The sequence below is a fragment of the Trichoderma aggressivum genome, assembly GCF_033847375.1.
Source record: "Trichoderma aggressivum f. europaeum strain CBS 100526 chromosome Unknown scaffold_010, whole genome shotgun sequence".
In the NCBI taxonomy this organism is placed as follows: Eukaryota; Fungi; Ascomycota; class Sordariomycetes; order Hypocreales; family Hypocreaceae; genus Trichoderma; species Trichoderma aggressivum.
Genome location: NW_026946376.1, coordinates 838,017 through 861,497, shown reverse-complemented (window position 1 = coordinate 861,497; position 23,481 = coordinate 838,017). Strand labels below are relative to the sequence as shown.

The window sequence follows — 23,481 nt, the reverse complement described above, 5'->3', positions numbered from 1 at the left end:
GTAAAATTACAGACGTGAGTTGTTAATTGACTATATCATCATGATGATTCTAATCCATCCATGTAGCTATTCAAATTCTAGTAATATTTCAAGGCTATCTATCAAACATCGTCGCTAAGTAGACTGTCGGAAAGCATCTGGCTCTTTGTCAACAGCGGAGAGGAATCAAAGACGGCATTTGCCGGGAGAGTGGCCAAGGAGCTCCCGTGGTCTTGGAACAGCAAACTGCTCGGCTGGCCGGCATCGTGAGTAGTCGAGCGGCTTCCGGAATGGGCCGCTGGATGTAAAGGCATGCTGGACTCGGGCGAGCGCGAATCCAAAGCCTCGACGGCGCTGTTTCCATCGTCATGTTCTTCTTGGCCTGTACGGTCAAAGGTGGCGCATCTGAGGTTCCAGAGGAGTTGGCCGACTATGGCTGGGGGCAGGTAAATATAGCGTCGGACCTGGCCGGTGACCCATCCCTCTTCTTGCATATCGCGCTCTTCCACTGGGTTGTTGAGCTCGTATACTTGATCGACGTGATAGTCCCAGTTGGGGCCGCTGGGCTCGCCGGGCTGTACGCAGGCCATGTAGCGTAGGGTTTCTTGGTCCAGCAGCCAGAACCGCGCAACTAGCTGAGGAAGTCGATAGGGCAGATGGAGGAGTGGCTCGGAGCCGTTGATGAGAGAGGCGAGGACTTTGGAAGGGATGGGGAGGAGGATGTCTGTGCGTGCGGATACGGGGGTGAATGACTGGAGGATGTGAAGGGGGACGCGTTGAGATTCGAAGATTTGATCGTGTGGACTTTGGCTGAGATCGGTTTGGCGGTGGGATTCGGAGGTGGGATTCGGTGATGGCGATGGCGAGGTGGTGGGGGATTGTGATGGTGCTTTTGTTGTTGGTAGAGGATTAGTCGTCTCTATTGGAGGAACAGGTTTGTTGTGTAGAGAAGCTCCGGATGAAGTTGCTGTAGATGGCGATACTTGACTGGGTACTGCGCTCGGCCCCTGTTCTCGTTGCTCTGGAGATTCCAACGACGCAAGCTCCTCCAAGACAAGCTGCGTTTCTTGGCCCGTCGCAAACGTCTCTTGGAGCACTACTTGATCCTCTTCCAGCAACTCCAGCTCTTCGTATTCCTCATCAGAGTCTGGAATCTCCCGGTCGTCCACATCCTTGGCAGGCAAGAACCGGACTCGTGTCGGAGATGGAACGTCGTCTTCCTGAGACGGCTTGAGTCTTTTCGAACCCCCTAGATTGCTACTCCAGTGGGCGCGACGGCGTGGAGAAGCCTTGACTGTGTCCAGCGGTGGTGTGCCTCTCACGCGGCTGGGCGATGGCACTACATTTCGTAGTTGGATAGGCTGGAGTTTCAAGGGCGACAGGCTGTCGTCTGGAGAGGCATAAGAGTCTTGAATGACGGGCGTGTCTCCCACCGTCTCCTCCTCCTCCTTGTCCTTTGACTGAGCTTCCAAAGAGGTTTTTTGATGAATGACGGGCTTCTCTGGGCTGGAAAATGCATCATCCGACGCTTCGTCGCTATCCGAAAGCGTCACCTCTTCGCTAAACGACGAGACAAAGTCCATTTGCGTGAGCGTCTGCTGCTTCAACGACGCGTTCTTGTCCCGCTTCTGGGCGGCCTTGGTCTGCCCACGGACTTTGCTGCGACTCATGGGGAAACGGACCTGCTTGGCCGATGGCGTCGAGCGGTATGTTCGGCTTTGCGGTGCAGGGGCATCGCTTGGTTGTGATTTTGGGGGCATGATGATGATGATGATTCACCAAAAAGGTCAATGTGCGAGGGGCTGAGTCATTCATTCATCGGCGAGTAAAGAGTGGCCGGCCGTAGAGAAACGGTATATAATGAGTGTTTTGATGTACAACTTCAACACGTTTCCGGGGAGAGCGTGTCTGGGCAATACCCAAAGCTGGCACCCCGATGTGAAGAGATTAGCAAAGTCATTAAGATGTGATGACATGAAGACGCGTGGCTGGAGACGCGCGAAACTCGATGGGTTGACTATTTAAATGGCCAACGGGTTGATCAATAAAAAAAAGAGCGTTAAAATGAGATGTTGAGAGAGAATGACGAAGAAGAGAGTGAGTGTGGAAGAAGAGATGAAGGTGGATGAAAGAAGGTCAAGGTGAGCAGGTGGATGGGCCTTGGTAGAGAAGAGTCGCCATAGCGTCTTGTTTGTTTGTTCCCTTGCCTGACCCTCGAATAGACCTCGGCGCGCCTGATTCACCTCTTTCAGGGTCGATATTTGCACGGCACGCTCAGACACGCACTTTGTGTGAATATCCAGTATTATAGGTAGTGTAGCATGATATGATGGAGGATGATATGGTAATGATTCGGGGCTTTGTGGTAAGCATCCAGACGACCCACTTGAGCCCGTTATTATACGGTACCATCACTTGAGCCAAGGGCTGCGATATAATACTTGATTGTTCAAAAGCGGCAAGTTATTTATTTAATATCCCAAGCAGCCATTAATTATACCCATGTAGCGTGCGTGAGCTTTTGATATTTTATGCTACCTAGCCCAGTATCTATACGACTTTGTTCTGACTCCATCTATATGTACCCATTGCGTTGCTTCATATTTACACACATATTATATGCTAGAAATGACGAGGGAAGCAAAGAAAGAAGAAGAAAAAACAAAAAGAAAAAACAAAAAAAAAAGTAAAATAAAAAGACAGCAATGCATCTAATCCAAACAGAACCTTTCTTATAAACTTCGACTCTCCTCGGTCGGTTTTAGATCTGTCAGGAAATCACGCGTAACCTCAAAGCTCAGCCAACTCGAAGCCATGCTGGGCGCCACCTTGAGCAGGTTGGGGACGATGCCCTTGTAGAGCCCCTTGACGCCCTCTTGGAGGACAATGACGCGGACGGCGTCTGAAACGGATTTGTACTGGTATCCCATGCCTGACATGGTGTTGATCTGGAAACGCCGTCGTAGAACGTCGCTATGCAGAACATGGACAGTGAGCAGGAGAATCGATCACAGGATAAAGTACAAAACCAGAGACGACTTACAATGGATAGGTACATGTCTGAGCGACTGCGCCGGAAATGGCACCCGCCAGGAGTTTGCGAAGAGCACTGGGGTTCTGCTCGCCCTCAGGAGTCAATGCCTGGCGGATCGACTCATACACCATGAAGTTGAGACCAACCTATCGACTTGTCAGCGTCCGACCTCAATTTATCCCAGCATGATGGAGCGAGAGGCAGTGAGAACACACATAGGGAGCCACGCCGGCCACAGTCGGGACAATGCCACGATACAACGCCGACATGCCGCCTTCCGCCTTGTACATCGAGACAAGGGTCGCCCACATGCCCGGCAGCTTGTCTGGCCTCGTTCCTAGCTCTGCAAAGCTCGCCGACTGGATGGATAAGCGCGTTCGGACAATGTCGAGCGGATATGTGAAGACGACGGACGTGATGCCCGCAAGGCCACCGCAGACGAGGCGAGCAAAGGGGCTGAGGTCGGTTCCCAGATAGGGCTCGAAGATGTTCTAATCACGCCGCGTGGTTAGCCTTTCCGGATCTACAAAAGTGCGAATAGCACGCAAACTACCTTTTTGTAAAAGTTGTAACTGCTAAACTGGACAGCAGAGTAGGGAACGATGCGGATGCAGTTTGTCCCGTTTCCTCGCATGAAGCCCCTCCACCCTTCCTCCCTCCACATCTTGCCCAGTGCCTGGCCGACAGACAGCTTGTAGGCTTCTCGCCCGGCACTCTGGATCTGCATCAGGATCTTGAGTCTCTCCAGCGGCGACACCACCGTCCGGGAGACAGCGCCGGCCACGCCTCCACCGCAGAAGGCGGCGACCACGGGCTGCGAGACGGTCTCCTTGAGTTGCAAAGACCAATTGGTGCCGGGAGAAGGCTTGAGCGCGTCGGGTACGGACTATCGAGAATCAAATTAGCAGCCGGAAAAGCACATGCGTGGTGGTCGACGATCAGTCGAGGGCACCGCGTACAGCTGACATGATGGCGGGAGACTCAATTGAGCCGACTTGATCTCGAAGGGATCAAAGTAGCGTTTTCAACGTCGAGGGTTGCTTTAAGCCGATCTCTGCCAAAGCGACAGCATTGGTCGACGGCCACGCAGCGTCGCTCTGCTCTTTAGAATATCTTTCGGTCGTATTTGATCGCTGCCGACGAATGCGTGTAAATGAGCGACTTGGGAACCGGAAACGCAGGGGGCATGCTCGTCAAGAGAGATGGAAATCCGTCGGAAACTGGCGATGCAAGTTCGACAGTGCCTTTTCCCAAGGATCGTCGGTCCGTCGCCCCTCGGTTCAAAACTTCAATCCCCCGTTGCAAAAGTTGTCGCGACGAATCAAACGTAAATTAAACAGGCGGCAGCAATGGCCCCTTTTTTCGAAACCTCGGAACGACGAAAAACTCTTGAAATTGGAGCAAGGAAAAAAGAACCCAAAGATGCAACTTGGGGAAAAAAGCATCAACAGAAGCCGGGCTGGATTGTGTGTTGGCGCTTGTGTGCCTCGACTTCGGGTTATCGTCGGTTCTGGTACGAATTAAAAGCGGATGGAATGGCTATGCCAAAGTGCTTCCCTTCCGTGTATAGCCCGCCCAATCACGTAGTTTTCGCTGCTGATGCCGGGGCTGAGAGGCCAGCAAAATGGGCGGCATGGAGGCACAGTAACGTGATGGGATTTGGTTTGGTTTGCTGGGGATACAATTTGAACCATGTCACCGCGATATAGAAGACAATTACTAATAGGATACAACATACTCCATACAACTCATGATAACTGCTCTTCATCCTTCAATGTACAAACTGTTCCAGCTCACCCACAATAACCCGAGCGACTGGCTTATCGATAATGGCATCTCAGCTTCACGTGCTGTAACAATTAGTACCTACCACCCAAACACCCTCTGTAGCTCTGCTCTGCTCTACTCTTCTCTGCTCTACGGCGCGACAACCCCAGCAGCTGAGCTCCTCTCCTCCTCAAATCCCATCACCACCCACTCACTCACTCACCCACCCCGTTACACTCGCCCTATCCAATCCTCGCCTCCTGCCAGCCGAAAGCAACCATGTCCGACACAGCGTCGCGTAAACGCAGCGTCTCTGCTACCACCACCGACTCGGATCCAAAGCGGCCGAGACTTGCGTCGCGAGATGGCCAAGAGCAGCAATCCGGAACGAATCAAGCTCAGGTACAGCAAGATGCTGCTCCTTCAGAATGGGCCGACGAGGAATCAATGTCGGCGGTCGCTTCCATGTCTCCAACCGTGCACCAGTTTGCCCGCACTGGTATCCAGCGATCCATTGCCATGGTCTTGTCGCATGATGGGTTCGAATCTGCTACTCCCGAGGCGCTGGAGAGCTTCACACAATTGGTTGAACAATGTATGACTCAAATCCTATACGATACCAACCCGTTTCTTCTCCGCTAACGCGCTCCATCTCCGTAGACATGAGCTCCATCATCCAAGAAGTCAAGCGGCTCGCAATATCGTCACGTCGCGAAGCTCCCGTCCCGTCAGACTTTGAGAGCATGCTAAAATACCACAACATCCCGCTCTCGTCTCTCAAACCGCACGTCAAAAGCAGAGTTTTTAACCAAAATGCGACCGATCGCGGCCTCGCTGTCGTAACCGCCGACGACACATTTACCTCTCTCCCGCTCCTCGGCGTCGAGCTCAGCGGCCAGCCGGACAAGGACAGCAAGCCATATATACCAGCATCCTTCCCCGGATTCCCCAGCACACACACTTATAGATTCACGCCGCAAGAGGATAAGAGGACTAAAGACTCTAAGCAAATCAGAGAAGATGCGGCAAAGAGCGCACAGCTGGGCGAGGATGCTCTGCGAAGGCTGGTGCGCGCTTCGAAAATGCGCAAGCAAAAGGAAGTCAAATCTCTGGTCGAACGCGACAGCCAGGGCAAAGAGCGATTCCGGTTATGGGAGTCAACCATGAAGCGGTTCATGGGGGGAGACCGGTTTAGAGAACACGCCGACAAGGTGGACATTGCGGATCATAGCATGCTGGTCAATGCTGATGTCAAGTTTTCCCGACGAGAGGTGTCTCGCCTGGGCAAAAAGTCAAACGCTTTGTGATCCAATGCGTTTGAACACGTTAGGATCGAATCACCGCCAGGTACACAACTGTCAAAAGGCAGTCAGAATAACGGCTATTCTGCCAAACTTTTTATATATGATACCCGTAGTGTCGCTCCCGACTAGTTAGTAACAAAGTACGGGACAAGGGGTTAATACGGATAGAACAATCAAGCGCATCTCACGATGCCATTCACATTCACTATTTCGACCCGACTGCATTGAACAGTATGAAATTTTGATATTCCTTTTTTCCCTTGTACTCGGTAGAAACAGGAGCTAAGAACCATCTTCTTTATTAGAAGCGAATTGTGTCCAGTACCCTTTTTTTCAGTATTTCTGATGCCAGCAATTCTTAACCCTCTGCCAGGTTACATTCACACACAACTGTTGCCCCCTTATCTCGGTTACATCTTGAGGAAGAGAAGCTAACTATGCGATGCCCTGTATTTCCACCACGTCCCAAGCCATGCTCACAACCCCCAACCCCCCCTTTCTCTCTGACTTCCCGACCTACCATGACAAAAACACACATTTATGCCCGCGACATGACACCCCAGGCACGAATGATGTTGTCAGTGTAACCAGCGAACAGAGTCTGGCCGTCAGCAGACCAGGCCAAGCTGACACACTCGGGCTCCCGGCTCTTCTTGCCAACGGAGGTGAACTCGGGCTTGAGCTCGTCAACCTTGCTCTTCTTCTCGAGGTCGAAGATGATGATGCTGCTGGCGGTGGCAGCGCAGAGCCAGTATCGGTTGGGGGAGAAGACGAGGGCGTGGATCTCGTCGTTGGCGTTGAGGGAGTACAGGTGCTTGGACTCGTTGAGGTCCCAGAGCATGGTGGTACCGTCCTTGCCACCGGAGGCGCAGAGAGAGCCATCGGGGGAAATGGTGACGGTGTTGATGTAGCCGGTGTGGCCGATGTGATCGGTCTGCAGCTTGCAGCTGGACAGCTCCCAAACCTATTGGACATTGCATGTTAGAAACAAGGGTTCAGCATGCAAGTCAGGGAATATATATATATCATGGATATGTGCTGTTTTCTTCTTCTTTCCTTATATTATGATAAAAATAAAAGGAAAAGAGAATAAAACAAATTCAGGGCAAAGTGGATAAAAAGTTTGTCTCATGGCCATTGCTGGCTCTGAAGTAGCAAATACTTGAAATATTGCAGTACATCATGAAAAATGGGTGTAATTGTCATGTAAAGGAGGAGCGCTGAGCAAATAAATCCGAAAACACGTACCTTGACCAGCTTGTCCCAGCCGCTGGAGACAATCACGGGGTTCTGGGGGTTGGGGCTGAATCGGACGCAGGAAACCCACTCAGTGTGGCCCTTGTCGGTGATGGTGTACTTGCAGTCACCGAGGGTGTTCCACAGCTTGATGGTGCGGTCACGAGAGCCGGAGACAATCTGTCGGTTGTCGGCGGAGAAGGAGACGGAGAGAACATCGTTGGTGTGGCCGACGAATCTTCGGGTGGTGGTGCCAGTGGCGAGCTCCCACAGACGGAGGGTCTTGTCCCAAGAGGCAGACAGGGCGTAGGCACCGTCAGAGGAGATGACCTGTTCAAAAACAAACTGTAATCAGCCCACACAATTCTTCTTTTCCTAAATCATCACCGACGTCTGGGCGGGAGAAAAAAAACATACACAATCGGACACAATGTGGGAGTGGCCGTGGAGGGATCGCTTGGGGTATCCGTATTGAGTCTCGTCGCGTGTGAGGTTCCAGATGATCAGGGTCTTGTCTCGGCTACCAGACAGGAGCATGTTGGGGCTAATTTCCTGTTAGTTCAAACGGATCGAGGGTGCTCGTGAGCATCGCAAGGCCATCGTACTTCTCCATTGAGGTGGCCAAGCTGGTAACCCAGCCATTCTGCAGTAAAATTGTCAGTCCCTATATCGAAATTGAAGAAACGGCAGCGATGGGGGAGGGGAGGAAGTCGTACGTGGCCCTCGAGGGTACCTTTGAGGATCAGTTGTTCAGCCATTGGGTACAGCCTCGCCTCTGCGCAAAGAATTAAAGAGATGGGTGAGGAAAGAGAGTTTTAGCTGTGAAGACCACTTCTCTTCTGCAAAGCCGAATGTTAAGCTCTCGAGGTTGGGGCTGGTTGAAATTGTGAATTTTTTGTGTGGGCGAAAAATTAGGGCCGAGCGATGCGATTGGCTACCGCTGCTGAGTAAGGTGGGAAATCTTGGCTATCAATCCGTTATCTGCTAGTGCGCTTTAGCACCACCAAATATGCAGTATGAGGGGTGCTGTATGAATGAAGTTACGTACGAGTATATTCACGATATGAGCCCAAGCAAACAGACTGTACAGGCGCTAGGAGAACAAGGGTATCGTAAACTATGTCTGCTGTGAATATAATTTAGGTTAATTCGAATGATCTTGTATCTGTACATGAAAGCCCAGAAGAGGTGGGATTTAAATCCATGGAGAGAAGAGCAGCAGCATTGATGCAACCCCTCCCTCTCGACGAACCATTACTCTATTGGGCTGAGCTTCAAGGATCTGCCATTGAGTTGTCCAGTCTGCAGCAGTGCTAAAGTGCTGTCCAGGTTCTGGGTCCGAACAATGCTACTAGTAGTAGTAGTAGTAGTAGTAGTAGTAGTAGTAGTAGTAGTAGTAGTAGTAGTAATTCTCTGCTGCTGCGAACCACTGACCTACACATGTCCTAATAAACAAAAGGGCACTACGGAGTAAAGGGGCACTGCATTCCTTCTATATCCCATGACTTTGTACCCTAGGTAGAACAAATAATTACACAGAAGAATCACAATGCTTGATGATAATATGCTATGCTGTCTTTGGCGTCTTGAAAAGAAGATGCCTTTAGCCACGCAGCCTTTGCTGCAGATGATTTCAAGGGGAGGGGGTACTAAACTCTTGACGGGTTGGTCGCCTTGATCAAGCCAGAAAGCTTGCGTTAACCCCCCGTTTGTGCCGCTTCAAAGGTGAAAACGGCTTGGTACCGGTTTGCGAGTTGAAAGCGCTTGTGGCGGAGGACTTCATTCTTCTCGGTCGACCTGCCGGTGTTTCCACGGGTGGGACTCCTTCCACGGTCTCATCTTCCTCTAATATGATATCGTTAGTCTTGTTCAGAAGTTTTCTCTTCCTCTTCTTGTGCTCAAAGACTGAGCCAGGGTCAGTCGTGGCAGGTTCGTGAGGCTTTTTCCTTTTGGAAGGTGCTGTATCGTCGGAGTCAACATCCTTGGATGTTTCCTCGTCTTTTGTGTCGTCAGGCCTCACACGTGCTATCTTCCGAACGGAAGCAGTGAGTTTGGACAAATGGTCTTCATCCTCTGCTGTTATAGTTGCGGTTGTTGTAGCTGCTGTAGTAGTATTCGCTTTCTTTTTTGCTTTCAGCTTTTCTCGAGGCCTCAAAGGTGTAGTAGTCTCCAGTTCGGCATCTGGTGCTATTATGGGCTTGGCATCAGATGATTTGTTTGCCATCACGAGCGGTGATGCATCATCGACTCCGGGTTGTGCAAGCACATCGTCGAGCGTCAACCCCAGGCCATTGGTCTCTTTGGCGGTAGTGTCTTTTGTCTTGTTGAGGAACGGTGTGATTGAAAATGCAGATTTTTCGCCCACCGCCGCTTGCTCTATTGCGCGCTTGTTCCTCCGCGACAGCCTCTCATCCTTTGCTCGGGGCTTTGCCGTCGCTTCTTGGTTGTTGCTAGTATTTCCGCCCTCTGATTCGTCCTCTTTCGAGCTAGGTTGAGGTGCCTTGAGTTCTTTCCGCACGTCGCGAAGCTCCTTTTGCGAATCTTTCAACTTCTTTTCCAGTTTCGATATTCTCTGTTCCAGTTTATCGTTCTGGCGTTCCGATTCTTCTAGTTCTTTCCGGTGATATGACTTGGTGCTTTCGCGTTGCCTCTCTTCCTCAGCCAATTTTTCCGTGACTTTGTCCAAAGCTGCTCGAAGTTCGCTCATGTTTTCGCTCTCGTCGTTTGACCTCCCAGGCTTCGACTGTTTCTTGCTCGCGAGCTCCGTCTTCCGCTGTTCAGACAACATCTTTTCGTAATTCGTGACTTGCTGCTTTAAAAGCTCCATTTCAGGTCGCAACTGTTGCAGCTCCTTCGTAAGGGCCATGTTCTCATCCAAAGCCTTGCTCAAATCTTGCATATGGGTTTCGCTTGACTTTGTATCCGCCTTAAGCTTATTAGCGAGGAGAGTGCGATTGTCATGGTTCTGGATATGACCTACAGCCGAATCATCCGCCTCAATTGCGTCGTCTTTAGTCCGCGCATCCTCGGGCTGACTTTGCGCCTTGAATCCGTCAAGCTCGACGCGCAATCGATCGCCATCTTGTGACAGAGCCTTTATCTCCTCGTCTTTCGCGGCACACTTGTCCTGTAGCCGAGTGTTCTCATCTCGAAGCAGCAGCACGCGCAGCTGCAGACGACGAGCATCTTCGTCCCGGCTAATAAGGTCGGTTTTATGGCGGTTTTGCTGATATTCAAGGTCCAGGGCGTGAAGACGCGTCGTGCGCTGGAAAAGCTTCACATCAGCACACCGTCAAAGCATTGGCGATAAAGGGGATGGCTACCTCAATTAAGTCGGCGCTCATGGCTGTCACTCATTCGAGAGCAAAAGAATATGCGGTGGTGATGGGAATACCTCTAATGACAAGATGAACTGCCGAGTAAATCTGGCGATTGACGAGGACGCTCTTTTACGTTATCGCAGCTGCATCTCCGATTCGCCCACGCCGTCTGACATGGTAAACAACAAGGCAAACATGCAAGTTCCCAACTGCTAGCGATTAGCTGCCGAGTCGGAGCAACCTTGGCGACAGGAATGGAGCTGCCGAAAGGGGTAGACAGGACCTGCAGTCTACTTCCCGTCATGTGTCTAAATCGCAGTTGCATTAAGTAGCGAGGTCGTAGATGCTACCTTACGTCAACCTCATGCGCTAGCCTCATATGGTCAAGAGCCACTGGTAGTTACATAATCATAAAAACGGGACAGCTTTGGTGACAGCACAGCAACACACTTGGCAGCTTAGTTGGCCGCATCGCAAGCTGTGCTTAGACGGTTTGATACAACAGCCGCAAACAACCGCAAAGATGCGCATCCTCTCGTCAATTGTGCCCTTTTTTCTGCTCATTGGCGGGGGCCTCGCAAAGAAGGCACAGACCGACTCGTACGAGGAATTCAATCGGCTGGCTCAGCGCTCATCCCCGATCAAGCTGAATGATGCCACCTATGCCTCTCTGACGACGGCCCCGAGGAACCACAGCGTCGCTGTGCTTCTTACTGCTCTGGAGACCAGATTCGGCTGCCAGCTTTGTCAGGAGTTTCAGCCCGAGTGGGATCTTCTGGGAAAGAGCTGGACTCGGGGCGACAAGACTGGCGAATCTCGATTGATCTTTGGCACTTTGGATTTTGCTGATGGTCGGGAAACCTTCATTTCGGTGGGTAGTAAAGCTGCAATTGGATGGATATGAACCTCATGGGCATGCTAACGCATCAATTCGTACCACAGCTTGGTCTTCAAACCGCCCCGGTGCTCATGCTCTTCAATCCCACCGTAGGACCTCATGCCGCGGCCTCGCCAGAACCCTCTCGATACGACTTTACAGCAGGGTAAATCGACAAGCTCCAACACTGCACATCGGCATTGATGCTAATCATATCACAGGCCTCCAGCTGCTGAACAGGTCCATTCCTGGCTCTCCAGACAACTACCCGACAGGCCGCATCCCGCTGTAAAGCGACCGATTAACTGGCTCCGATGGGCTTCGACCGTGACTCTGGTTCTTGGCGTCGGCACCGCGCTGGTGAGCGCATCTTCCTACGTGCTGCCCGTCGTCCAGAATCGCAACATTTGGGCTTCCGTCAGCTTGATCGCCATCCTTCTCTTCACTAGCGGACACATGTTCAACCATATCCGAAAAGTGCCGTACATTGTCGGAGACGGCAAGGGTGGAGTTAGCTACATTGCAGGCGGATTCCAGAGCCAACTTGGTTTGGAGACTCAGATCGTTGCCGCCATCTGTAAGATAAGCCTCCTTTATGCCATCTCGTTCAGAAGCTAATGCATTATGCGATAGATGGGATACTCTCCTTTTGCGCCATTACTCTGGCTGTCAAAGTTCCGCGTATGGCCGACTCCAAGACTCAGCAAGTTGCAGTTGTTGTCTGGAGCATCACATTGTTCCTCGTCTACAGCTTCCTCTTGAGCGTTTTCCGGGTTAAGAATGGCGGCTACCCATTCTCACTGCCACCTTTCATGTAAATGAAATGGCTGAGAAGACACGAGGTCGAGATATCATGCATTAGGAGCGTCCTAAGAAACAAAAGGCATCATCCATTGAGCAGCTCTCGCCATTGGAGATCTCAGCTGTGGTTAGTAGGAGCATAACGCTGAGTATAGTTGATTTCAGCGCTCCGAATTCACCAGATGTCATGGTATGCGCGTGCTGTCGCCATGGGTATGATTCATGTAAAAAAAACTTGTGGTTCTATCTGGGTCTTTTTATCTGAAACTCGAATCCGAACAAGTTGCAGTTTCTGAGAATGTACGTTGGTAGTCAAGAATTTCAGGAACCGTTGAAACAGCTGCGACATGCTTTTGATATGGTCGATTACATGGATGGACAGACATGATGGCCCCTGTGCAGCTAACCAAAGGGATAGCGTCATGTCATGCGCAAAGCATCATCCATTCCAGACTGCTACTACATCATTGAGGTGCCAAATCAGTCTAGCGCCTTCAATCTCCATGCCCTCGTATATGCGCTCTAGTTGACGAATTTGCAACACGCTGCTAGCCTGTCGATCTCACTGAATTGGCGCTTGCCAGTGCCATCTGAATCTCTTGGGGGTTTGACCTTGGGGATTTCCACTGTTGGGGCGCTTTGTAGGCCTCTCTGGGGCCGTGTAGCCTGAGCCGAGGAAGCCAGAGCCTTGTGAGAGCCTCTTCTCTATCCTAATGCGGTGCCACCCGTCTTCAGCCTTTCCAATTAGTTGATCGAGAGTCAGTTCGGCACCATCACCGCAGCCAGCTACCTTGTAGCGCTGATAGATGCGACCGCGGAAATCCGAGAAGGATGGCCCTATGTTGATGAGAAACAACAGCTGAAGGAGTTCCTGGGGAACGCCCCAGCCAAGCTGCATGAGGTCTAACTGGTAGAGGCGTTCCCTAAAGGCTTGGATGTATTCCCTTATGTCGTTATGAGACTGCAGGTTATCTGTAATTAGACCATGTACGAATTCTTGGAGAATGTAAGGGCTGGGTGTCTTTCTGAAGGGCTCGATAGGCCACTGGGGCGTCTGCGTGCTTTTATCCATGCCATATAGCGTGAGCAGCACTGACGATGCTAGCTAGAAGGTTCATATTCATTCGATTCATTCTAGTATGCGCTTTGGCTGGCGAAGTTGCGACACACGCCGCTAGCTTATCGATACGCCCCACTCGCTAGTCGCAAAGTCGGCTAGTTTAGTTGGCTCGTTGCGGTGCCGTTTCTTAGTCAGCTAGGCGTACCCTAATTGCCCTTACTGACCGCTCTGCCACTAGCGCAGCAGCCGACCAATCAGAGGCCCAATCAAAGTCCCAAGCCCTGAAATTTCTGGGAAAAGTTCACCTTGATATTCACGGCCATCTTGACTTTGACAATAGCCCATCATCAAGCTTTTCAGCATCAGCCGTCGCCATGGGTACGTGAAGAAAAAAAACTGATATAGCCTGTGTATGCGAGTGGTGATGATACCTCGTGTATCTCGCTGCGACTTGAGCGCCGTCTTCTCACGAAGATGTGCAGCCATTTTTGAGCATGAACCATCTGGCTGACGATGGTTTTCCAATTTTCCAGGTATCGATCTCGACCGCCACCACGTCAAGGGCACTCACCGCAAGGCCCCCAAGAGCGACAATGTCTACTTGAAGCTCCTGGTCAAGCTGTACCGCTTCCTGGCTCGTAAGTTGGAACCCAAAAATTGGGGCACGAGAAGCTTCCGTGCTGGCTGCATTGAGCGACTAACGTTGTTTTGCGACACCAGGCCGAACCGATGCCGCCTTCAACAAGGTTGTTCTCCGACGACTTTTCATGTCCAAGATCAACCGCCCCCCCGTTTCCCTGTCCCGCATTGTTTCCAACTTCAGCAAGGAGGAGAAGCGCACCGTCGTCATTGTCGGCACCGTCACCGATGACAACCGTCTCCTGACCTTCCCCAAGGCCACCGTTGCCGCCCTCCGCTTCACTGCCACCGCCCGTGCCCGCATTGTCGCTGCTGGTGGTGAGGCCATCACCCTGGACCAGCTTGCTCTCCGTGCTCCTACCGGAAGCAACACCCTGATCCTCCGTGGACCCAAGAACAGCCGTGAGGCCGTCAAGCACTTCGGCTTCGGTCCCCACAAGCACAAGGTACGCCATACTTGGTTCTGGCAATGGATCATGAGTACTAATCTGTGTTGCAGAAACCCTTTGTTGAGTCCAAGGGACGCAAGTTCGAGCGCGCTCGTGGTCGCAGACGCTCACGTGGCTTCAAGGTCTAAATTTGGTTGGAAAAAATGGGCAAGCATCAGGATGGAGATACTTTTTATCTTCGATTTTCGCTTTATGTATGGGACCTAAATGGGATGGCGTGACTTGATATCATTCGAACCTAAAAATTTCGTGCCTGGACATGGCCAAATTGATGATCTGCTTGACCAATTCATCGTAGCATTGAATCGTGATGACAATTGTGTGATTTATTCTAGTGATTAATAGTGGCCTTGGCCTTTCTATACAGGGCAACAAAATAAGCCTCTTTGCTTTCCTGTGGAAGTTATGATGAGTATGCTGCCTCGTGTATGGATGGACGTGGTTGAGGCTTACTGCTCTAGATGATTCCGGCTTCTCTCTGTACACTTCTGAGAAGAGCACTTTGAGTTGCTGTTCCAACGATTTATCCATCGCTCCCGTGTAGAATTTGCAGACAAGGTGGCCGCCGGGTTTGAGTGTGTCGCTGGCAAAATGAAGTGCAGCCTCGCAAAGGTTCTGCATGTCATTAGCATCATGTTCTTGTCATTTTCCAGTTGGTAAAAGCCTAGGATTCGCTCTTACCATACTACCCGCATGATCTCGAGACGCAATGCCGCTCGTGTTCATCAGCCTGTTATAAGGGTTACTTAGACTCCTTGAACTATATCCAGATGCTTGTTCCCATGGTGCTGACATATCACTTAACACGACCTATATCGAGGTCAGCGTCGGAGCACAACTATCACTGTTTTCAATTACAAGAGGTGTTTGACGAACATCCACCAGATTTCTCGAGGTCGACTCTGCTAATGCGCTACTAGATGGAGAGCTTGAACTCTCTGCTGAGTGTCTCTCTCGATCAATGTAGCTCGGCTGGTCGATGATCGTATTTTCTGGAAGCGTATCGTTGTCTTCATCAACATCGTCTCTCCCGGCCTGAGGAGGCCTGTCGCCGTGGCTTTGGACGATGAATTCTTTGACAAGTTTTTGAACCATAGGGGACAAGAAGTCTCCTTGGAAAGCCGCAACACCCCTGGGAGGCTGGGCGGGTATAAGATCGATACCGATAACACGGCCATGAGGTCGAGTGCGATCAACGGCAACCTACAAAGAAAATGTGAATCTCCCAGTTTATTCGAATACGATGGCAGATACTGGGCATGGATACGAAGGTACGACATACTTGTGACCAACTGCCGGGTGCATATCCCTGGAAGAGAAGAGAACAAGTTTTAGAGCCTTGCAATCTAGATTGGTGGCCTGGTTCAAGTATGACTTACTAGATCAACTACAGTTTGTCCTTTCTTGAAGAGCTTGTACTTGGCATCGATCTTTGTTCATATTAACACTATGAAGACATGGCAGAAATGTGAAGATGGGGCAAGCTTGCCTCCAACAGCTTGAAAGCTGCTCTACTCTTGAGTCCTTGAACTTTAGCATGGCGGACATAAGCATCGCGGCCTTGACGTTGCTTCCATTGCGTCCCAGAGGAAGAGGGCCTTGCCCCGTTCAGCCAGAGAGCAGAGCTCAGAGGAGTGGCGTGCGATGTAAGAACCCAAGGGCGTAGTATTAACCGGAGACTCCGTGGAAAAGCCGGATATGGACGTAACATGTTCTCATCCATAGAGTTTTCATATCAATGGCTGTTGGAAAAGGCGTCTCCCAGAGTTTGCTTTGAGAGAAGCTCAAAGCTTGTGGCTCCATGGATGAGATGAAGATAAGATAACCGTTTGCACAGATGCTAGGCGGGATTATATAATATGACTTTTACAGTATTAGAATACAGCAAGAGACTATGAAAATATTATATAGAGTGTAATTTTAATAGTTTTATTATAACGTAAATATTTACGTCTTAGTATTGTAAACTTAACGTGATACAAAATTAAACATTAAAGTAATATATATATATATATAATGTGCCATTTAATAGGCAAACTGATTCTCAGAATTAAATTCATTAAATCTTATTAAATCCTATTTGAAAGAATTTCATAAACTGCTTTTCAACACATACTTTTTGCCTAAATGCTATCGTGTTCCTGGCCTTTTACTCCTCCAAGTGGCTTAGCGTAAAACTTGCTCTGCGGCAAGGCTGCCAATCAGCGTCTCAGGTAGCCACTCAGTACCCGACCTTTATGGAGCAATAGTTACTCTCGCTCTGAGCAGCCAAATTCACCTTCACTCGCGGCTCGCCGTCCTTCTTCTTCTCGCCATATCTTCGATACCCGTCATATCCTCCCTTGAGAGCATCTTCTCTCGTACGGAAACCACCCACCGGACCATTTTTGAAAGCTGCGATTCCCCTGTACCCTGCTGGCTGAAAGAATGGCTGTCGTAAGTGCACACTGTTCTCTTGCTGGTCTCTCAACCCTGGCTCTCGTGGCAGATCGGGGAGCTGCCCGTTCGGGGTTTCTCTGGATTCCTACACCACAGAAGGCATTTCGCCGTGCCTTTTCTTGCTTCGGTAGCATCTGCCTCGCGTCCTGATGCTGCCTTTCCGCTTGGAAACCGAGAATGCGGGACGAAACATGGCCGCCCGCATCGCCACGCCCCTCTGCCCTCGATTGCTGCGCTGTTCAGTTGGACGTTGATTTGGCTAACAGGTGCAGCCTCGAGCATATGCCCCCGGCTACATACAAAATGGTGCGACTAGCCTTCCATCGCCTGGAGCGGCGCCTCTCCTACCCAACCAAGGCCGTATCATCCAGACAGGGCCCATAAGGATTCTCTGCATTGCAGACGTTCGAGGTATATTGCGGTTGTGGGCATCGTGTTACGGGTGACATCCGCTGACGTTCACCCCAGGAAACCTACGATCACTCAATGAGCTCGCCAAACAAGCTCAAGCTGACCACATCATCCACACTGGTGACTTCGGATTCTACGATCACACATCTCTGGAACGGATTGTGGAGAAGACTCTGAAGCATGTAGCACAGTACTCACCACTCATCTCTGAACCGGTCAAGAAGGCTATTCAGCAGGGTGGCCCTGGCTCCGTGAAATCCAGATTCTCTGCGAGCGAACTGCCCCTTTCCGAACTCCCTCTGCTACTCAGTGGAGAGCTGAAACTCGATGTTCCAGTCTATACCGTCTGGGGTGCCTGTGAGGATGTTCGCGTTCTTGAAAAGTTCAGGTCGTCCGAGTACAAGGTCCACAACCTCCACATCATCGACGAAGCCCGCTCCATGTTGCTGGAAGTAGGTGGTGTAAAGCTCCGGCTTCTCGGTCTCGGTGGCGCCGTGGTAATGCATAAACTGTTCGACAATGGAGAGGGCCGCACTACTATTGCGGGTGGGCAAGGTACCATGTGGACGACTCTGCTACAGATGGGTGAGCTGGTCGACACTGCCCATCGTGTCTACGATCCCACCGAGACTCGAGTCTTTATCACGCACGCCTCTCCCGCCCGAGAAGGTATACTGAACCAGCTCTCTGTTACCCTGAAGGCGGACTTTTCCGTCTCGGCTGGACTCCACTTCAGGTATGGAAGCTCTTACAACGAATTCAGCGTCAATCCTACGTTGGATCACTACCGCGGGAAGCTCGCTGCCTCAAAAGCATCGTTCAACGACGTTTGGGAAACCGTTCGGGGAGAAGTTGAGCCTGCTATCCAGCAGAACGAGGCCCAGCAAAACCTGCTGAAGAATGCCCTGCAAATTGTAGAAAAGATGCCCACGACAGCTGCTGGTGGAAATCCATTTGGAGGCCCAGTGGGCCAGGGTGCCTTGGGCGCAGTTGACGAAAGCGCCTTCAAGAATATGTGGAATTTCAACCTTGCCGATGCTGCTTTTGGTTATCTGGTGCTGGAAATCCAGGATGGACGAATCGGAACCGAGATGCGTGCTCAGGGGTTCAACTTTTCGCATCGAGGAGCCAAGCAGCAGTCCTCTGCTGCTCCTACAACAGCTGCTGCTGCTCCCCCAGCAAGCGCGACCTCTCCTGCTGTCCCCCCTGCCCAGATCGCCAAACAATCGCCACCAGTTCAACAGCCCAAGGCCGCTCCAGCTGTCCCCGTCTCCACGATACCGAACCGATCAACTCCACAGCCTACTGCGGGCAGTGCCCCGGCTAACAAGGAAGCCGAAAAGGCTTCGGCTTCGATCAACGGATCTGCAAACGCCCCCGAGCCAGCAACCTCACCAATCCCAAAGACGTCCGCATCTGATATCATTGGCCTGTTCATTATGAATGTCAACACGGACGAGCAGTGCCGCGATTTGTTTGACGAGGCTGACAAGTCCAAGATTCTCAAGATTGAGAAATGGGGAGGCTCAAACAAGGTTGTCCAGTTTAGAACGATTGAGGACCGCGACGGAGCCATGGGCAGACTACCGGAAGCCGTGAAGACACGAACCACAGAGGATCGATCAAAACCTCTGGTCAAGATCTTCCACCACCGAGAGGGCAAGCCTTTCAATACTCGTGGTAATGCCGGAACCTGGGGTGGCAGCGGACGAGGCGGTGCTGCTTCTAGTGGATATCGCAGCGCCGGCGGAACCAGCGATTCTGAGAGCAACCGGCGAGGAGGACGCGGAGGACGTGGAGGACGAGGTAGCGAGCGAGGCCGTGGATCTCGGGGACGAGGAGGTCTAAAGGGAGACTCAGGCGTGTCACCCGCGGGACCCTCGACTCCTACTGTCGATTAGTAAACGCGGTCGAGGAGCATCGAGTTCCCTGATTGTCTTGGCCACTGTAGCGGCACTCTTCCTTTGTTTTTTTTTTTTCAGGCGCGCCCAGCCTTGAGAATTTAATCTCATTCACGTGGTTTTCCTTTTGGGACAATCTGGCGTTAGGCTCTGGAAGGTATGAGAGCAAGGTCCAGAACTTCTCATGGTGTACATATGTATCTCATGAGCTTCCGGGAGGATTAAGTGTCGGGCTTGAGAAGATTAGCCTTCGTTTTTCGATTGGTACCTCAAGTAGTTAGGTCACAAAAATTATTCCATGCGACGTCTTTTGTTTATGAATGATGGCCAGTCATATGCTAGCGATACCGTGAAGGATTAATTTCTATTTTATTTCAGAGTGCCAGTCATTGTACCCCCTCCGCAAGATATTATACATAAGCAGTCGCCCCCATATGAGGGAGCAATCATAGAGGCTTGATGCCCTTGTGAATAGCTGCCACACCGCCGGTGAGATCCTCATACCCCTTTCCAACGATGGAGAATCCAGCCTCGGCAATCATGTCTCGGAACTCTGTCTGGGAGGGAAACCGCTCTATGCTTTCAACAAGGTATTGGTAGCTATCACGGTCTCCTGCGACCAATTGGCCAATCAACGGGATGGCACTGAACGACCACTGCTTGTAGATGGCATTGAAGATGGGATACTTGTCAACTTTGGAAAACTCCATGCAAGCAAAGATGCCGCCAGGCTTCAGGACTCTGTATGCTTCCTTCAGGGCAGCCGGCATATTGGAGAAGTTGCGGATTCCAAAGCAAACCGTGTACAGGTCAAGAGAGTTGTCCGCGATTGTCGACGGCAGGACCTCTGCGTTTGCCTCGAGGAAAGAGAGCGATGACTGGTGCGAGGCCGGGAGAGACAGGGAGCGCTGCTTGCCGACGGCCAGCATGGCGGGATTGATGTCGGAGATGGTTACGTGGACGTTTGGGTTGGCGTTGGCGGCGTGGGCGTGCTGGAGCATGCGAAAGGCGATGTCGCCTGTGCCTCCGGCGACGTCGAGGATGCGCTGGGGCGTGCCGATGGGGTTTGTTGCTCCTGGGTTTAACGAGGAGACGAAGTGATCTCTAGGGGATGCATTAGTTGTGTTGATATTGATACGAAGGTTGTTGAAGGGTAGTGGAACAAGACTTACTTCCACAGACGGTGAACTCCCAGGGACATCAAGTCGTTCATTTTATCGTATGATTCAGCAACGCTAGTGAAGACTTCTGCGACTCGCTCCTGTTTGACGGATTCCGTGACGGTTTCATAGCCAAAGTGAGTGGCGCGGTTTGCTGTGGGTGTTGGATCTGAAGCACGAGACTGGAGGGTGGTAGAGAAGAGGCGGTTTGTATGAGAGATGAAGGCCGTGGGCTGGAATAGCCTTGCGCGGGTTCTTAGCAGTGAAGGGCCAGACATGGCGATGGTTTGTGTTTTTTTTTTGGGTCTTTAGTGAGATGAATGGCGTATGATGGGGTGATTGAGTGTGACTGGTGTTGTTGATTGTTGCTATTCACTCTTGAACAGATGAAGAAGATGAGACTAATTTTCTCTTCTTTCTACCCTGGTAGCCAGAGGTTAAATCTGCCAATCCAGCGAGATGCTCAATTGTAAAAGCCTTTAGAGGGATCAGATTAGCATTGATACAGCATACAAAAGAATCGAGAGTCTGCAAACCTGCCAAAAGACTTTTTCTACGATCTTGCCGCCGCTTCAATGTCTTGTTGAGTCTCGGCTTGTTTGGCTTGGCGATGGGCGACAAGAGCTTGGACAAAGTGGTGGATACTCGTTTGGAAGAACCAGCCAATCAGCGCGATGAGGATGAAGAGGGCGAGGATGAGCAACACCAGGTTGACTGCGGGAGGGGCCATTTGGGGAGGAAGATGGAAAAGAGGATGGAATATTGATTGAGATGGATGGAATGTGGTGTTTTTTTTTTAGTTGTTGCTTTGATAATATTGACTGTGAGTTGCAGTGTGATGTTGCTGGTGATCTGGTTGGCGATGTGTGGTGATGGCTTCAACTGGAGCATCAGAGATGCGGTTTGCACACGGTGGGATTTGGTTCTGCAAAAGTCATGAAAATCATGAGCTATGATTACGAAACGAAAATGAATGAGTTTATGAGAATATTCTCGAGCAATTGTGCTTGACAGCTGATTGATCGTGTTGCGTCTGGTCTGCCACCTGGCTGCCAATTGCCCTCCCAGCATCCACGCATGGAATGTCGAGTATCTACACCTAAAGACCAAGTCTATTTCAACTGGAAACACGATAAAAATGAAAGAAACACTTGATATTGTGTAAAAAAAAATATTGGCAGAAAGCAAGAGCAGGCACATTTACAAAATGTATTACATTGTGCATCAATAGTAGGTTCATCCGTTGGCAGAGGTGACTTACACAAGGCAACATTGGAAAGACCAAGAGCCGAGCAACTCTCATCATCTCTCCCGACTTTACTGATTCAACAACGCCAAAACAGACAGACACTTTCCATTTTCCAAGACAGTCTCTTCTTCTATAATAGAAGCACCTCCAGCCACTCGAGCCCGGGTTAGTGCTCAACTTGGAAACCTCGGACAACCCCCCTGTCGGTTAGCGCTGGCGGATTCTGTCGGCTCAATCGCGACCGCTCTCTATCGGCAGACTCGCGCCTTATCCCGAGCTCAACTAGAGGGAACCAGAACCAGAGCCATCCCCGGATTTTCTTATATTAACAAACTTGGGGTCTGTCATCTTGCTGTTGCTAGATCTTGGATTGTCCTTCTTCCAGCAGCCAAAATGTTGAACCCGCTCAAGGCCAACTCGCGCGTCCTTCGGAGGGCCTCCGTCCGGAGACTGGCTCAGCCGTCCGTCTCCGTCATCTCCAATCCCATCCGGAGTGCGGGAAGCCTCTCGCAACGGCCCAATTCGGGATTTGTCTCGTTCCCCGGCGCTCTCAAGAGCTCCTTCACCAGCTCGCTCAAGTTCGAGACGCCCCAATCATACACAGCCCTGCCGACGTACAGAGTCGTGGACCAGAATGGCCAAGTGGTTGACCCCTCCTTCAGCCCCGACATCAGCGATGAGGCCGTCATCAAGCTGTACAAGGATATGCTCTTCATCTCCATCATGGATCTCATCATGTTCGATGCTCAGAGACAGGGCCGACTAAGCTTTTACATGGTCAGCGCCGGCGAGGAGGCCGTGAGCGTTGGCACCTCGAGTGTGCTGGACAGAGACGATCCCGTCTTCTGCCAGTACCGAGAGCAGGGCCTGTTCAAGGAGAGGGGCTTCACGACGGAGCAATTCATGTCACAGCTGTTTGCCAACAAAAACGACAACGGCCGGGGCAGGAACATGCCCATCCACTATGGATGCAAGCCGTTGAATATTGTGAGCGCTCCCGGGATACGATACGATCCCTGCAAATGACGACTAACACTTTCCGCCACAGCACACCGTCTCCTCACCATTGGCTACACAGCTTCCGCAGGCTTCGGGGGCGGCTTATGCCTTGAAGCTGCAGAGACTACAAGACCCCAGCTCGAAGCCTCGTGTAGCGGCAGTCTTTTTCGGAGAGGGAGCCGCCAGCGAAGGTGATTTCCATGCCGCCTTGAACATTGCCGCCACACGCTCTTGTCCTGTGGTCTTCATCTGCCGCAACAACGGATTTGCCATTTCCACACCCACCCTCGATCAGTACCGAGGAGACGGCATTGCAAGCAGAGGAATTGGCTATGGAATTGACACCATTCGAATTGACGGAAACGACATCTGGGCGGTCAGAGAGGCCACAAAGAAGGCACGAGAAATGGCACTGCAGGACGGTGGCAAGCCGGTGCTTATTGAAGCCATGACCTACCGTGTCTCCCACCACAGTACCTCCGACGACTCGTTTGCATACCGAGCCCGTGTCGAGGTCGAGGACTGGAAGCGACGGGATAACCCCATCACTCGACTGAGGAAGTGGATGGAGGCCAAAGGATGCTGGGACGAGGCCAAGGAAAAGGAGGCCCGAGACAGCCTGAGGAAGGAAATCCTCAAGGGATTCAGCGAAGCAGAGCGAGAGAAGAAGCCGCCCATTGGCTCCATGTTTGAGGACGTTTATGAAAGCCTTACACCCGACCTCAAGGAGCAGATGGGACAGCTCAAGGAATTGCTAGAGACATACCCCGAGGAGTATGATGTTGCCTCGTACGAGGGCGGAGTAGACGGTTTGAATGTTCCAAAGGACAATTAAGCTATTGGTAGATGGGAGTTT

At 51.2% G+C, this 23,481-nt stretch overlaps 11 protein-coding genes across 11 annotated transcripts; 5 read left to right on the top strand and 6 right to left on the bottom strand.

Moving 5' to 3' along the window:
* Window positions 1–101: 101 nt before the first annotated feature.
* Triagg1_3649 (uncharacterized protein) lies at window positions 102–1,739 on the bottom strand (the record flags this gene model as incomplete). The annotated part of the gene is made up of 1 exon (XM_062897965.1): window positions 102–1,739. One exon carries the CDS (start codon window positions 1,737–1,739, stop codon window positions 102–104), a length of 1,638 nt encoding a protein of 545 aa, XP_062757638.1.
* Window positions 1,740–2,711: 972 nt separating this feature from the next.
* On the bottom strand, window positions 2,712–3,981 carry Triagg1_3648 (uncharacterized protein; the record flags this gene model as incomplete). Its single annotated transcript, XM_062897963.1, has 5 exons — window positions 2,712–2,952; window positions 3,023–3,159; window positions 3,229–3,504; window positions 3,567–3,899; window positions 3,973–3,981. 5 exons carry the CDS (start codon window positions 3,979–3,981, stop codon window positions 2,712–2,714), a joined length of 996 nt encoding a protein of 331 aa, XP_062757637.1.
* A 1,078-nt stretch (window positions 3,982–5,059) lies between these two features.
* On the top strand, window positions 5,060–6,087 carry Triagg1_3647 (transcriptional regulator family: Bromodomain transcription factor; the record flags this gene model as incomplete). Its single annotated transcript, XM_062897962.1, has 2 exons — window positions 5,060–5,375; window positions 5,441–6,087. 2 exons carry the CDS (start codon window positions 5,060–5,062, stop codon window positions 6,085–6,087), a joined length of 963 nt encoding a protein of 320 aa, XP_062757636.1.
* Window positions 6,088–6,622: 535 nt separating this feature from the next.
* Triagg1_3646 (uncharacterized protein) lies at window positions 6,623–8,078 on the bottom strand (the record flags this gene model as incomplete). Its single annotated transcript, XM_062897961.1, has 5 exons — window positions 6,623–7,048; window positions 7,333–7,650; window positions 7,738–7,864; window positions 7,926–7,963; window positions 8,037–8,078. 5 exons carry the CDS (start codon window positions 8,076–8,078, stop codon window positions 6,623–6,625), a joined length of 951 nt encoding a protein of 316 aa, XP_062757635.1.
* A 920-nt stretch (window positions 8,079–8,998) lies between these two features.
* On the bottom strand, window positions 8,999–10,664 carry Triagg1_3645 (uncharacterized protein; the record flags this gene model as incomplete). The annotated part of the gene is made up of 2 exons (XM_062897960.1): window positions 8,999–10,585; window positions 10,644–10,664. 2 exons carry the CDS (start codon window positions 10,662–10,664, stop codon window positions 8,999–9,001), a joined length of 1,608 nt encoding a protein of 535 aa, XP_062757634.1.
* Window positions 10,665–11,163: 499 nt separating this feature from the next.
* Window positions 11,164–12,335, top strand: Triagg1_3644 (uncharacterized protein; the record flags this gene model as incomplete). The annotated part of the gene is made up of 4 exons (XM_062897959.1): window positions 11,164–11,511; window positions 11,583–11,683; window positions 11,739–12,094; window positions 12,151–12,335. 4 exons carry the CDS (start codon window positions 11,164–11,166, stop codon window positions 12,333–12,335), a joined length of 990 nt encoding a protein of 329 aa, XP_062757633.1.
* A 1,417-nt stretch (window positions 12,336–13,752) lies between these two features.
* On the top strand, window positions 13,753–14,594 carry Triagg1_3643 (uncharacterized protein; the record flags this gene model as incomplete). Its single annotated transcript, XM_062897958.1, has 4 exons — window positions 13,753–13,756; window positions 13,912–14,016; window positions 14,099–14,463; window positions 14,517–14,594. The coding sequence occupies 4 exons, from the start codon at window positions 13,753–13,755 to the stop codon at window positions 14,592–14,594; spliced, it is 552 nt and encodes a 183-aa protein (XP_062757632.1).
* A 203-nt stretch (window positions 14,595–14,797) lies between these two features.
* On the bottom strand, window positions 14,798–15,771 carry Triagg1_3642 (uncharacterized protein; the record flags this gene model as incomplete). The annotated part of the gene is made up of 6 exons (XM_062897957.1): window positions 14,798–14,860; window positions 14,920–15,081; window positions 15,148–15,196; window positions 15,260–15,276; window positions 15,343–15,669; window positions 15,742–15,771. The coding sequence occupies 6 exons, from the start codon at window positions 15,769–15,771 to the stop codon at window positions 14,798–14,800; spliced, it is 648 nt and encodes a 215-aa protein (XP_062757631.1).
* A 1,122-nt stretch (window positions 15,772–16,893) lies between these two features.
* Window positions 16,894–19,164, top strand: Triagg1_3641 (uncharacterized protein; the record flags this gene model as incomplete). The annotated part of the gene is made up of 4 exons (XM_062897956.1): window positions 16,894–16,902; window positions 17,178–17,316; window positions 17,374–18,996; window positions 19,058–19,164. 4 exons carry the CDS (start codon window positions 16,894–16,896, stop codon window positions 19,162–19,164), a joined length of 1,878 nt encoding a protein of 625 aa, XP_062757630.1.
* A 499-nt stretch (window positions 19,165–19,663) lies between these two features.
* On the bottom strand, window positions 19,664–21,107 carry Triagg1_3640 (uncharacterized protein; the record flags this gene model as incomplete). The annotated part of the gene is made up of 3 exons (XM_062897955.1): window positions 19,664–20,321; window positions 20,390–20,620; window positions 20,935–21,107. The coding sequence occupies 3 exons, from the start codon at window positions 21,105–21,107 to the stop codon at window positions 19,664–19,666; spliced, it is 1,062 nt and encodes a 353-aa protein (XP_062757629.1).
* A 912-nt stretch (window positions 21,108–22,019) lies between these two features.
* On the top strand, window positions 22,020–23,460 carry Triagg1_3639 (uncharacterized protein; the record flags this gene model as incomplete). Its single annotated transcript, XM_062897954.1, has 2 exons — window positions 22,020–22,613; window positions 22,675–23,460. The coding sequence occupies 2 exons, from the start codon at window positions 22,020–22,022 to the stop codon at window positions 23,458–23,460; spliced, it is 1,380 nt and encodes a 459-aa protein (XP_062757628.1).
* Window positions 23,461–23,481: the final 21 nt, after the last annotated feature.